Source organism: Hemiscyllium ocellatum, chromosome 9, assembly GCF_020745735.1.
Source record: "Hemiscyllium ocellatum isolate sHemOce1 chromosome 9, sHemOce1.pat.X.cur, whole genome shotgun sequence".
In the NCBI taxonomy this organism is placed as follows: Eukaryota; Metazoa; Chordata; class Chondrichthyes; order Orectolobiformes; family Hemiscylliidae; genus Hemiscyllium; species Hemiscyllium ocellatum.
This window is the reverse complement of record NC_083409.1, coordinates 61,182,848-61,198,535: the sequence shown is the minus strand read 5'-3', so window position 1 is coordinate 61,198,535 and position 15,688 is coordinate 61,182,848. Positions and strand designations below refer to the sequence as shown.

General features: G+C 41.7%; 1 protein-coding gene across 2 annotated transcripts in view; it reads left to right on the top strand.

Annotated features, from left to right (window-relative positions):
• The window catches only part of lrrc40 (leucine rich repeat containing 40), a 71,420-nt gene that overhangs the window by 7,400 nt on the left and 48,332 nt on the right, over nucleotides 1-15,688 (top strand). For both annotated transcript variants that reach the window (XM_060830405.1, XM_060830404.1), the window contains exons 3-4: nucleotides 1,675-1,748; nucleotides 10,470-10,599. In XM_060830405.1, coding sequence (XP_060686388.1) covers nucleotides 1,675-1,748; nucleotides 10,470-10,599 — 204 coding nt within the window. The remainder of the gene's footprint in view (nucleotides 1-1,674; nucleotides 1,749-10,469; nucleotides 10,600-15,688) is intronic.

The window sequence follows — 15,688 nt, the reverse complement described above, 5'->3', positions numbered from 1 at the left end:
TTTGTATTATTTATTAAAAACTTGGGTGATGGCATACAATATCATATATCCAAATATACAGATGACATAAATTTAGGTGGCATTATAGATAGTGTAGGTCATAGCAAAAAATTACGAAGGAATATTGATAGAGTAGGTGAGTAGGCAAATCTATGACAGATGAATTTCAAAGTAAACAAGTATGAGGTTATCCATTTTGGATTTAAAAAGGATAGAACAGAATACTCTCTAGATGTCTGAAGTTAAATACAGTGAATGTCCAAAAAGACTTGTGGGTTTAGGTGCATAGTCTTTTAAAATACCATGATTAGGTGCAGAAAATAATCAAGAATGCTGGTCTTTAGAGAACTGGAGTATATGGATGCAGAAGTTAAGCTGCAGCTATGCAAATCCTGGTTAGACCTCACTTGGAGTACTGTGAGCAGATCTGAGCACTACACCTTAGAAAGGATATATTGGCCTTGGAGGGAGTACAATGCAGGTTTACAAGAATGATACCTGGAGTTCAGGTGTTAAGTTAGGAGGATAGACTTTACAAATTAGACCTGTTTTCTCTAGAATTTAGAAGGTTTAGGGTTGAAGTGATTTGAAGTCTTCAAGATAAGAACAGGAAAGGACAAAGTAGATAAAGATAGACTTTTTCCACTGGTGTGGCTTCCAGAATTAGGGAACATAGTCTGAGAATTAGGGCCAGACCGTTCGGAGAGATGTTAGGAAGCATTTCTACACACAGTGGTAGCTGTTTGGAACAGTCTTCAACAAATGGATGCAGATACCATTGTTAAATTTATCTATCTCAGATTAAAATTTTGTTAAGCAAAGGTATTAAGGGATGTGGGCCAAAGGCAGGTATGTGGAGTTCGGCCACTGATCAGCTATGACCTTATTGAATGGTGGAACAGGCTTGACAGGTTGAATGGCCTACTCCTGTTCCTATATTCCTAACTGGAGACAAACCAATCAATTATGAATGTAACTTTACTTTAAAACTAGTCTGAAAGAATTTAATACAGAAAAATATAATCAAGTTTAAAAACAAAAGCATCAACTCAGTTTCAGAATTCGTAACAATTTAACTGTTTCCAAAAGACATTTACATAAGAAAACACTTGTAGCTAAGTAGTTGTTTTTGCCTGCAACTAGGAATTGAAGGTACCAGTTTTAAATTTAAAGTATGAAATCTTGTACTTTCGGGACAGCTGTACTACTTTGGCAGTGAGGATGGTTTGGGATAAGAAACTTTTTTATTGCTTCCAAGATGGGGGAAATAACATATAATAAAATATGTATCGTCAAAAACTTGATTTTTCAGAGATTTCTATTCAAGGAAACCATTGAAATCACGGTGAATGTTTCTACCATACAACAAGTTCAGTAAAAGACTCACTAGAAACCTTGTTTTTTTTCCATTAGAATGAAAAGGGAATTGATTTTTGACTATTTCTTTTTTAAATGTCAATTCTTTTAAGCTGGATTCCAGTAGGATGTTTGCATTTATCACTTTATTGATGACTAATTCACACATCAAGGAAAAATGTTCCTCAATCAGACAACTTAAAATGCATGTTTACTTAAGGAAAAAAGTACATCATAAATGCATTGAATGGAATAATATGCTGTATAACAGATTTTTATCAATAGGTCATATTATTGACTTGGAACAAATGATTTCAGGTCCATGATAACCTCCTGAGTTCCCTACCTTGTGCAATTGGACAGCTGTCAAAACTGCAGAAGCTCAATATTAGGTACTGTAAGTGTGAATTCATTTAATTGTTTTTGAAATGTTGTAATTTATCTATTATAAAATAACCAAATAGAATTCCATGCAAGTTAGAACTGCAGCAGTCAAACGTAGAAGACCTTTTGAGATCTGGAGGTGAGGTGGACATGGTAAAATGTTTCCTTTACTGAGTCAGTCCAAAACTAATGGCCACTGTTTTAAAATTGAGTTGCCCTTTCAGGACAGGCATCCAAAAAGAATGGCTTTCAGGACAAGGAAATAATTTTTTCTGAGGGTGTGCAACTTTAGGCCTTGCTACTTCAGAAGACAGTGGAGGTACGGTGAGTAGATATTCCTATGACAGAGATACTTTTGTTTAAAGAAAATCAAAGGTTGTAGGGAGTAGATAGAACTGTGGAATTAAAAACAGATCAACCAGTTCAGCCAGGATCTTGTTTAATGGCAAAGGACTCACTTTCATCCCCCTCTGCCCATGCATCAATGAATTTAATACATGCCGGGACGTCGAATACTTCTTCCTTCGCCTCCGAGCTTACTTTTACAATCAGGACTCTCACCCCCCTTCCGAGGACCCCTTCGCCCGCCTCCAACAGACACCATCCACCTGGACACCCCTTGCTGGCCTCAACCTCTTCATTTCCAACTGCCAATGGGACGTTAACCGCTTCAACCTGTCTACCCCCTTTCCCCAATCCAACCTCTCACCCTCACAACATGCTGCCCTCTGCTCCAATCCCGACCTCACCATCAAGTCAGCAGATAAAGGGGGTGCAGTGGTAATCTGGTGCACTGACCTCTACATCACTGAAGCCAGACGCCAACTCGAGGACACCTCCTACCACCCCCTTGACCATGACCCCACCCACCCCATCACCAAACCATCATCTTCCAGACCATACAGAACCTCAGGAGATCTCCCACCCACAGCTTCTAACCTCATCGTCCGGGAAACCCGCACTGCCCGGTTCTACCTCCTTCCCAAGATCCACAAGCCTGACTACCCTGGCCGACCCATTGTCTAAGCATGCTCCTGCCCCATTGAACTCATCTCTACCTACCTCGACACTGTCCTATCTTCCCTAGTCTAGGAACTCCCCACATACGTTCGAGACACCACCCATGCCCTCCACCTCCTCCAAGACTTCCATTTCCCTGGCCCCCAACGCCGCCTCTTCACCATGGATATCCAATCCCTCTACACCTACATCCGCCATGACCAAGGCCTCCAAGCTCTCCATTTCTTCCTCTCCCGACCTCCCCAACAGTACCCTTCCACCGACACTCTCATTCGTTTGGCCGAACTGGTTCTCACCCTCAACAATTTCTCCCACTTCCTCCAGACCAAAGGGGTAGCCATGGACACCTGTATGGGGCCCAGCTATGCCTGTCTCTTTGTTGGCTACATAGAACAGTCCATCTTCCGTAGTTACACAGGCACCACTCCCCACCTCTTCCTTTGCTACATCGATGACTGCATTGGCGCCACCTCATGCTCCCGTGAGGAGGTTGAGCAATTCATCAACTTTACCAACATATTTCACCCTGACCTTAAATTTACCTGGACCATCTCTGACACCTCCCTCCCCTTCCTGGACCTCTCCATCTCCATTAATGACGACCGACTTGACACCGACATTTTTTACAAACCCACTGACTCCCACAGCTACCTGGATTACACCTCTTCCCACCCTGCCTCCTGCAAAAATGCCATCCCGTATTCCCAATTCCTCTGCCTCCGCCGTATCTGCTCCCAGGAGGACCAGTTCCACCATAGAACACACTAGATGGCTTCCTTTAGAGACCACAATTTTGCTTCCCACGTGGTTAAAGACGCCCTCCAACGCATCTCGTCCACATCCCGCCCTCAGACCCCACCCCTCCAACTGTAACAAGGACAGAACCCCCCTGGTACTCACCTTCCATCCTACCAACCTTCGCATAAACCAAATCATTTCCGCCACCTCCTAACGAACCCCATCACCAGGGATATGTTTCCCTCCCCACCCCTTTCCACCTTCCGCAAAGACCGTTCCCTCCGTGACTACCTGGTGAGGTCCATGCCCCCCAACAACGCACCGTCCTGTCCTGGCATCTTCCCCTGCCACTGCAGGAATTGCAAAACCTGTGCCCACACCTCCTCCCTCACCTCCATCCAAGTCTCCAAAGGAGCCTTCCACATCCATCAAAGTTTTACCTGCACATCCACCAATATCATTTATTGTATCCGTTGCTCCCGATGCAGTCTCCTCTACATTGGGGAGACTGGGCGCCTCCTAGCAGAGCGCTTTCGGGAACATCTCCAGGACACCCACACCAATGAACCAGACCGCCCTGTGGCCCAACATTTCAATTTCCCCCTCCCACTCAACCGAGGACACGGATGTCCTGGGCCTCCTTCGCCGTTCCCTCACCACCTGACGCCTGGAGAAAGGACGCTTCATCTCCTGCCTCAGAACCCATCAACCCCAGGGCATCAATTGGACTTTACCAGTTTCCTAATTTTCTCCTTCCCCCACCTCACCCCAGTTCCAAACTTTGAGCTCAGCACTGTCCCCACGACTTGTTCTACCTGCCTATCTTCCTTTCCACCTATTCACTCCACCCTCCTCTCAGATCTATCACCTTCATTCCACCCCCATTCAGCCATTGTACTCTTTTCAAACTTCCCTCACCCTCCTCCTTGAGCTATCACTATGATCTCCACCCCCACTCACCTATTGTAATGTATGCTACTTTCTCCCCACCCCAACCCTCCTCTCATTTATCTCTCCACCCTTCAGGCACTCTGCCTGTATTCCTGATGAAGGGCTTTTGCCCGAAACGTCGATATTCCTGCTCCTCGGATGCTGCCTGAACTACTGTGCTTTTCCAGTACCACTCTAATCTAGAATCGTGTTTAATGGCAGACAGACACAAGGGTCAGTTGGTCTACTTATACTCTAATTTCGGATGTCCATCTATCCATTGGCTCCAATAAACTTACCCCATCATTGTTGCATCTGATTTATCTACTTTCTCATTATCTGCCACTGGAAATACAATTAGAATTAACTTTATTGCCACATGGACGCATGTGAGTACAGTCGGTTCTGATATAACATGACAGTTGTGTTCTTGTGTGATGTCACGTAAGAAAATTGGGCAATAGCTGTGCCATTTAAAGTAACGGGGCTGGAATTGTGTTATAGCCAATACATGCAAGGAAAGTTTGTTTTCTACAAATAACGGTCTAAATTCTTCAAGCGCATTAAAACCAATTTGCGCTGAAGAAACACATGTTAAAGTAGATCCGACTGTACAGTGATAAGTTTACAAGTTGCCATTTACGATGTCATCTTGGGTACACATGTACCTAGGTACATATTCTTAGAAAAAAATTAGAAAAACAAGGAAATAAAAAGTTCATAATAATCTATGTCTAAGACACATTTACATTATCCACATCTGTGACATTTCCCATCTAATGTAGGTTGCAGGTTTATTCCCTTCTGGATAAGAATGTTTCACCATACTTCTCAATTTTTAAAATGTGTAGTCTGCTATTTAAAATAGTAAATATAATAATTTACTTCGATCAGTTTAGTCATATTTTGTTAGTAATTTTTTAAACTTTAGGTTGCCTGTTATATATTTTTAAAAAATAAAATTCAAATTCACTAATTTTCTCATTTTAAAGTTTTAGCAGCTGGGATTGTCTTTGTAGTTTATTTCTGTGTCTTTTGGCAATAATGACCAGGACTTCAATGTGTGTAATGACAGCAAACTGCTTGTGTTTCTCATACCTGCAGTCATTACATCTGTGAAGCCTTTCTGGGATCTGCACTCATGCAGAAGTTCAGAAGATGCTGTTATTGATGCCCTGCTCTTCTATTGTATGGTTGTTTTTTGAAGTCTCTCGTTAAAATCTTAATTAATATAAACTTCCATTTTCAACTTCTAGTCTTGCTGTAAGAAAACTTCAAAATCAGTTTTCCCTTGTTGATGGAGTACACTTTTTTTAACCTGTGAATTAAGTTCTAATTAGAGTTGAACAATCTGTCTGGCCCTGATGAACTTTGTGGAATGGCAAAATGCTCCATTTTGATGAATAAATAGTGAGTAAAATAAGAAATAAAGTAAATATGGCACCATTGAGATAAATGAAGTTGTAGTGGAATTTTAAAGTTTACAATGAAGTAAGCAAGATGGTGAAAAATCAAAACAAAGGAATCTTGAAAGAATTCCAGATTCATATTAATGTTGGTGCTGATGTTGCAAAGAAGGATTCAGCTTCACTTCAGACTTTCAGTTAATCTTTTAGTGAATTAATATAAATAAATTACTGCTTAAAGTCACACTGACTCTGGACTCCATGTCATCTCATCATTAGGTCAGATAGGGGCAAGGAAACTTCCTGTTGAATTTCTCCAACATTTTGTTTTTAGTACAGTACCAGACATACCTGAAAATGAGATGTCAAACTGCTGAAGCAACAATACAAGATTTCTTGCATGTCAAACAAATGGTAGCAAGTAATGATAGTTAAATGATTCCATAACCAATAGATCAGATCTAAGCACTGCAGACCTGTCACATCCAGTTGTGAATTGCTTAATTGTTCATTGTGATTCACAAATGCAAAACATGATGCTGAAGCATTTAGAACGACCTTTAATCAGTAGTGCTGAGAGGTTGATACATTTTGGACTTTTCCAGAGATTATCAGCATCACAGATGCTAAACTTGAGCCAATTTGATATATTCCATGTGATGATCAAGAAGTGACTGAAAGCCCTGGATTCTGTAAAGGCTATGCGGACTGATGACATTCTGGCAATAGTACCGCAGACTTGTGCTCCAGAACTTGTTGCACCACAAGCCAACTACTCCAGTTAAGTGATTGAATTCATCACCAACAATGCTACCAACAACACAGCACTGGCTTAGTCAAATGCTCACGGATGCTCAGCTTGAGTTTTGTCATGGTTACTCAGCACCTGATCTCATTACAACCTTGTTTCAAACATTGACAGTACCAAAGATGAAGTGAGAGTTACTGCTCTTGCTCTTGACATTAAGATCACATTTGACTGAGTGGCATCAGGAAGCCCTAACAAAACTAGTTTCAATGGAAATTTGGAGGATACCTACCTGCCAGAATGGAAGATGGTTGTGGAAATAATGGAGGTCAATCATCTCAGCTCCAAAACATTTTCAGAGGGTCCCTCAAAATAACATCATGGGGCCCACCATCTATTGATGGTTCATAATTACTTTCCCTCCATCATGTGGTCAGAAGCGGGTATGTTGTTGATGACTGTACAATGTCTAGCATCAAGGATCTTTGGACAATACCTTCTAAACCCACAGGATAAGCGCAGCAGATACATGGGAACACCACCCCCTTCAAATGAATGTTCCCCTCCAAGTAATTGATGATACTGACATGGAAATATTTGCTGTTTTTTTTCCATTATTGACTGGTTTAAACTCCTGAATTTGACAATTTTCTTGTAAGTAAGCTGTATATTGCATTTCATAGAATCCCCACAGTGTGGGAGCAGGTCATTTGTCCAATCAAGATCACACCACTCTACAAAGAATAGCACCTCTCTCTCCATCTCCTCCCTCTTCACCCCCTCCCCTCCTCTCCTTTCCTCACCCCCCCGCCCTCCTCTCTCTCTCTCTCTCTCTCTCTCTCTTTTCCTCACCCCCCCGCCCTTCTCTCTCTCTCTCTCTCTCTCTCTTTCTTCCCCCCCCAACTTTCATTGCTGACTATAAATGTGAGCCCTGACACTTCCTATGATTACATGACTAGTCCTGCACTCGGGAATCCAGAAACTGGGCAGCACCTTATACAGCAATAGTACAAGCTAATTCGCATTGCTTACTAAATTGCTGTTAAGGACTGACCAAAACTTGATTTCACTGCAACCAAGCATGATGCTAAATTTAGTCAAGTTCACTGTAGTTGACAATGTCCTTGAAAGAGCATTATATGTTTTTTTAATTTAATGTTTAATCCTGCTTTTGGTTATTTATCCCTATATTAATTACTTTGCTATGATATGTACTGGTGCAAAACATTTAAGTCATTTCCTTAAATAATTTTCAATCTAGTTCACATTTTTCACCAATGCCATCAAAGATTTGGCAGATAATTACTCTAAACAAATTGTTGACAAACAGGTTTGTCTTTAAATATTTTCACGTGATCCAAATATTTGTTGAGTATAAGTGATTTGCTAATTTAGTGATTCCAAACAGTAGGGACAGACTATTCACTTCTCATTTTGCAATGTGTTAAGAACTACAGAAGGACATCAAATTTTATTGAATTGACTGGTTAGTGGCCAGAGGTTGTGCTCATTGCCTAATTAAGGTTAACAAGTGAGTCTTTGGAGCTGGAATACTAATAAGAAGCACCCTCTCAGCATTTGTAAACACTTAAAATGGAAAAAAAAGGTCAAGTTGCTGAGCCTTCATTTTGATGGAAGAGCCACTATATTAGTCTATGGACATCTGGAGGTGTGGGGAAAGTTCAGTTGGCTTCTGGTCAATAGCTTGAATTGGTCTTAACTTCATTGTGAGCGCAACAGCAAATTAAGTCTTCTCAATGGCTGATGACGGATGGTGCTGGGAAACTCACTCTATCAGATGCCGTGCCAAATTACAGGCTTATGTGTCTCATTTCTTGCCCTATTGGCCTCATAATCCTCCTCTTGGCATGAGATCTATCCATCTAATTAAACAATCAAAATTTATGACTATTTGCAGTACAATTACTGGCTTTGCTTGCTGGAATTTTGCTTACCAGGAGGTTTGACTTTGACTATTATCATTACTGCTGTTGTGGATGTAGTCTTTTTAAAAAAAAACATTTTCAGCCTTTCAGAGCTCAATCAATCAATTCTATGAGGAAACAAAATTCAACTTTCTGATTTCCGATTTTGATTTAAAATGTGCAAATTCAGAAACAATGCAAATTCACAATCCTTCTTGACTTAGTAAAATCCACATGTGATTCTGAATTCAAAGCTCAAGTCCTGTTGATGACAAAAATTGAGTATTATGTAAATGTTTTAATTTGCACCAGTTAGCATCGGTTATTGTATTGATCAGTTTATGAAGGATTCCTTTAATGTCTAATCAAACTGTTAAGTGTCAACTTGATATATTAACAGGAGTTAAATTAATTCTGCTCATAAAACGGCTAGGAGGTATAATTGTCTTGTATGATTATGTTTTGAGTTTAGGGGCTTCCGCTTTGTAGATATCTAACTACCCCTTTATCATCAAACAGCTGAGGAAGTTGGTACAGCTATCAATTTACATTTGCTGATCCTGTCTCTAGAACCCTTTTGAAGTCTAGTGTCACTTGTGGACTAACAAAAGCAGTAATTTTATGTGACAAAATATGTTTATTAGCTAGCTGACTAGTATATTTGTAGGCTGGGTAAACATTTTTAAAGTCTCTTCATTTGGCATGGTGCAAACATAGCCTTCCTGCCCTCCAAACCTGCCATCACTGTCTCCTGCCTTGCTTCCCTCTTTGATTCCTTTTATCGCTCACTTTCAACATCCTGCTTGCCTTCCCACTAGCTGAAAATGTGTTGCTGGAAAAGCGCAGCAGGTCAGGCAGCATCTAAGGAACAGGAGATTCGACGTTTCAGGCATAAGCCTTTCTTCAGGAATGGCCATTGCTTCCCACTAGCTGTCCAGTCTGCCCTGCCGCACTCTCCTCCATCCACACTCGCCTCCATCTTTCTTCTAGGCCCAGCCCTCGCATCTGTCCCCACCTTGTCAACTTCAACGAGCACGATACCAACAAATCACAGTTAACCTAAGTGCCAACCAAATTGTTTGTACCACTTTTAAGGGTTCAAGTGACACTTGTAAAATAATTTAATGTAAAAATTTTGTGATCATAATAGGCATTGGTCCATTTTAGCTTCTGCAGCTGTACATGGCCCTGGTGAGATTGCAACTGGAGTATTGTGTGCAGTTTTTTTCTCCAAATTTGAGGAAGGGCATTCTGGCAATTGAGGGAGTGCAATGTAGGTTCACAAGATCAATTCCCAGAATGGCGGGACTATCATATGTTGAAAGATTGGAGCGACTGGGCTTGTGTACACTTGAGTTTAGAAGGATGAGAGGGGATCAGATTGAGACATATAAGATTATTAAAGAATTGGATACTCTGGAGGCAGGAAGCATTTTTCCGCTGATGGGTGAGTCCAGAACCAGAGGACACCGGTTAAAAATAAGGGTTAGGCCAACTAGAACAGAGGTAAAAACGAGGTAAAGTTGAGGAGAAACTCCTTCACCCAGAGAGTAGTGGATATATGGAATGCTCTGCCCCAAAAGACAGTGGAGGCCAAGTTTCTGGATACTGTCAAGAAAGAGATAGATAGAGCTCTTAAAGATAGTGGAATCAAGGGTTATCGCGATAAGGCTGGAACAGGATACTGATTGTGGATGATTAGCCATGATCATAATGAATGGTGGTGCTGGCTTGAAGGGCCAAATGGCCTACTGCTGCACCTATTGTCTATTGAAATATGTTCATAGTATTTGTGTGTGGATTGCATTGTATAAAATGTTGACTGCTAAAATGTCAGAATTAGCATGCCATCATCATACCTTTACAATTACATTTGTGAGGAAGTCATAAAATGTAAATCTGTATTTGAAAAATGTAAACATGTGGATAGAAACACCTTTTTCTCTGCTTTTCAATTCATAGCCACAATAAACTAAAGGAGTTGCCGGATGAGCTGTGGGATTTAACGAGTTTGAAAAGTTTGTATCTTCATCACAATGAATTGGAATGGATTCAAGAGGGCATTGGTAAACTTATTCATTTGGAAGAGCTGGTATGTTGGTGAAATTATGAAGAGATTCTAAGTATGTCCCTCCTATGATTAAAACAGAAAAATATTGAAAATAGATTGTATCAAAGGAGAACACAGATGAGGTGACATTTCAACCTAAATCACAGGATTCACCAGTTGTATATAAATGCCATTGATGAAGTTGGTCATAGTTGTCAAATTGGATCCAAGTCAGTCAGTGAGACAGAAACTAAAACACCTTTCTTTGTGTATAGAGTTAATGTTTTTTTATTCAGCCTCTTCAAAGATGTTATTACATACTTTTTGTGGCAGGTGGGAATTGAACTCAGGATTCCTGCCTCAGAGGTAGAGGCACTACCACTGCACCACTTAGGCTTAAGTATAGAGTTCATTAGCTACTCCGTCTTAGATATTTTCCAAGCAGCCTGCTCAGAGGTATTACTACATGACTCGGGAGGAAGTGAGAGTTGAACCCATGTTTTCTGCTTAAGGGGTATGGACACTACCACTGTGCCACAAGAGCCCTCCAGCTACTCCTCTTACCATTCCTTTTGCATACCAGTCCACCTATTACCTTATACAGAGGAACCTCAATTATCTAAATACCAATTATCTGAAAATCAGATTATCCAAAGGAGATCTCATGGTCCCCATAGAGTGATCGCTTCTTTTGTTGACAGTGATTAAACAGGCACAGTCTCCAAATGCCTGATCTCCCACCCTCTCTCTCTTCCCCCCCCCCCACCACCCTCAAGTCTTTTCCTGGAGTTCTACAGAGGGGTGTGTCCAAACCCCCCTCCACACGTCCCCAGATAATTTGTACAGGGCAGAGGTGTGTGTGCGCGCTATTTGGAGACTTACCCCACAAAGGGCAGCAGAGGGGGCACTGCTGGACGGGGAGGGGGACGCAGAGGCAGTGCTGGACGGGGATGGGGGCGCAGAGGGGGTGGGGCAGTGCTGGATGGAGATGAGGGCGCAGAGGGGGCAGGGGTTGGGGAGTGGGGGGGTTTGGTGTCAGCTAGGGTTGTGGGGGGGGGGAGGGTCCTCATGCTTTGTGCTGTTGCAGTCTCCTGAACGGGGAGCAGATTTTAAAAACTCCCAGTCCCAGAGGAAAGGCATTTAATTGATTAACCGAATAATCAATTATTGAATGAAATAGTGCCTGCCCATCTCATTCGAATAATCGAGGTTCACCTTGTACCTGTATTTTTAATTAACCCTAATTATCTACTTAATTGTTTGCTAGATTAACAGTAGTTAACTAGATTATTCAAAATGATGAGTGTTGAATCAGGAGTTGTGAATTGTATTCTCCTGGGCTATAGTTGTCACTTTTTGAGGTAGTGCAGTTTATTTATTGTTGAGTAAGTGTAGGCTGTGATCAGAATTTTATTGTTTCATGGAGAAATTTTAGAGGCTGAATATATTTGTTAGATTAAGACTGCAGGTTTGAAATATATGCCACATCTTAAGGTATTATATTATACATTGCAATGGAGTGCAACTCTGTTTGTCCCTTCAGTCACTCTTTCTTCTCCCCATTCTGTTTTCCTCCTCTTTCACATCCTCTCCTGGACCTTAATTTCCTATAATCTTTTGCTTACAAGGTAGTTCTCCAATAATGCGGTAGCTGCATTCCCATGCGACATGTGTTATAGAAAATCACGCAGTAGAAATAAAAGGGCCTATGGGAAAAACAGGGTCGGGGCGAACCACCAAAAATATCTGTCAAAATCAGTAGATTCATAGAGATGTATAGCACGGAAACAGATCCTTCGGAACATCTCATCCATGCCAATCAGATATCCCAACCTAATCTAGTCTCACCTTCCAGCACCTGGCCCATATCCCTCCAAACCCTGTCTATTCATATACCCATCCAGATGCCTTTTAAATGTTGCAATTGTACTAGCCTCCATCACTTCCTCTGGCAGCTCATTCCATACTTGTACCACCCTCTGGGAGAAAAAGTTGCCTCTTAGGTTTCTTTCATACCTTTCTCCTCTCACCCTAAACTTATGGCCTCTAGTTCTGGATTTCCCCACCACAGGGAAGAGACTTTGTCTATTTATCCTATCCATGTCCCTTATGATTTTATAAACCTCTATAAGGTCACTCCTCAGCCTCCGATGCTCCAGGGAAAAACAGCCCCAGGCTATTCAATCTCTCCCTATAGCTCAAATTCTCCAACCCTAGCAACATCCTTGTAAATCATTTCTAAACCCTTTCAAGTTTCACAACAGCTTTCCGATCTCTGAAGTTTAGAAGAAAAAGAGGTGACCTTCATAATATGTAGGAGCAGAAGTAGGCCATTCAGTCCTCCGAGCCTACACTGAGACTGAATGAGACCATGCCCGACCTGATCATCCCCCAGTCCACCCCCAGGTGAGATGGGTTATCTCGGTGACATGCTAAAGATGGTCAGGTGATAAAGAACGTAGCCACCCCTCAAGATAGTTGGAGCAATGTGATCAGTGCAGGGGGCTTTGGTAATGTTGCATTCAGCCATGCCTAAGAAGTGTCAATCACCTGCCACACAAATCGGTTAACAATCTTGCGACCGGTTCAGACCAGGAATTTTCTCTGCACTGTTTTGGGGATGAAGAATGGGGCCACAAAAGTGGAAATTCAGCCATAGTCTTGGGAACAGCAGGGCAGCCAAGCTGGAGCCAGTCCAAGAGAATTATTAAAGGAGGACTTCTTGGGCAATCAACAATTAGTAAAGGGAACAAGGGTATTAGCTGCTCCCTGGAAGCAGCCATAATCATGGTGATGATTACAGAGTTCTATTGGAGATGGGAGGGAGCAGTGGGGTCAAGGAGGTCAGTGAAGAACTGAGGGTGAAGGATGGTGCCAAGGTAAGGTGTACTTAAACTCCAATTCTGTTACTTCCTTTCGATCCTCAGGATAGGTCAAAGTGATATTAAGCAAATGAAGTATTTCTAAAGTATTGTAATGTCGAAAACAAGCTAAATATTATTTCAATGGAAAAAGACTACAGAAAGCTGCACAGAGCAGAAAGCTTTGGAAGTCTTCATTCATAAATCCGAAAAAGCCATCAAGTTCCAGCAAGTCATTGGGAAGGCAAATGGAATATTGGCATTTATGTCAAAGCGAATGGAGTATAAAATTAGGGAGATTTTGCTAAAACTATACAAGGCATTCACAACAGCTAGAAAGCAGTCAACAGTAGTTAGCCTAATACAAGCAATAGCACAGTCAAAGTAAATTTTTAAATCCTATTTCAATGAAGTTATACAGTAAAGGTAATACATTAAGGGATTTCTGAAATAAGAAGAACATAGAACGTAAAATATAGAACAGTACAGTACAGATCCATCAGCCCTCAATATTGTGCCGTCCTTTTATCCTACTCTAAGATCAAACTAACCTATACACACTACATTTTATTGTCATCCATGTGCCTACCCAAGAATCGCCTAAATGTCCCTAATGTATCTAACTCTACTACCACCACTGGCAGTGCATTCCACATATCCACCAATCTCTGTGTAAACAACTGACCTCTGACATCTTCCCAAATCATTCACCTTAAAATTGTGCCACCTTGGGAAATCTGTTTCTGACTATTCATTCTATCTATGCCTCTTGTCGTCATGTACACCTCTATCAAGTCAACTCTCATCCTTCTTCGCTCCACTGAGAAAAGCCCTCGCTCCCTCAGACTTTCTTCATAAGACATGCCTCCAGTCCATGCAGCAACCTTGGAAATCTCTGCACCCTCTCTAAAGCTTCCACATTCTTCATATAATGAGGCAACCAGAACTGAACATAATATTTGAAGTGTGCATGAACTAGGGCTCTGTAGAGCTGCAGCATAACCTTGCGGCTCTTGAACTCTTTCCTCTGTTAATGAAAGCCAACACGCCATATGCCTTTTAAACAACCCTATCAACTTGGGTGGCGACTTTGAGGGATCTATGGACATGGATCCCAAGATCCCTCTGTTCCTCCACACTGCCAAGAATCCTGCCATTAACCCTGTGTTCTATATCACAATTTAACCTTCCAAAATGAAAGACTTCACACTCTTCTGCATTCTATCAATGTTCTGTTGCAACCTGATTTTCCAAGTAATCATAAATCCTGTCTCTCAGAATCCTCTCCAATAATTTGCCCAACACAGTTGTAAGACTAGTCTGTTATTCCCAGGATTACCCCTAATCCCTTTCTAGAACAAGAAAATAATATTTGCCACCCTCCAATCATTTGGGACTACTCCAGTGGACAGTGAGGACGCAAAGATCATTGCCAAAGGTGCAACAATTTCTTCCCCCACTTCCTGTAGTAACCTTGGGTATGTCCCATCTGGCTGAGAGGACTGATGTATCCTCATGTTTTTCAAAATTTTCAGCACATTCTCCATCATAACATCTAGCATATCCATCTGTTTCACACTGTCCTCACAAACATCAAGGTCCCTCTCAGCTGTGAATACTGAAGCAAAGTATTCATTAAGGACCTCCTCCGACTCCAGGCACAAGTTCCGTCCATTATCCCTGATTGGCCGTCCCCTCACTCTGGCCATGCTCTTGTTGCTCTCTTAAGTAGAATTAGGGTTTTCCTTAATCCTACCCATTAAACTTTTTAATGGCACCTTCTAGCTCTCCTAAGTCCATTCTTCAGCTCCTTACTGGCTACCTAGTAACCCTCTAGAGTCCTGTCTGTTCCTTTCTTCCTCAACATCTCATAAACTTCCTTCTTCCTCTTGACAAGATGTTCCACATCCCTTGTCACCCAAGGTTCCTTCATCCTACCATCCCTTCCTTGTCTCAGTGGGACAAATCTATCCAGCACTATCAACAAGTGCTCCCTAAACATCCTCCACCTTTCTGTCATGCATTTCCATGAGAGCATCTGTTCGCAATTTAGGCACTCCAATTCCTACCTAATAGTGTTGTAATTCACCTCCCCCAATTAAATACTTCCTTATACCATCTGCTCCTGTCCCTCTCCATAACTATAGTAAAGATCAGGGAGTTGTGATCACTCTCACCGAAATGTTCTCCCACCAAGAGGCCTGACACCTGGCCTGGTTCGTTGCCAAACACCAAATCCAAAATGGCTCCCCCTTTAGTCACCTACTTAC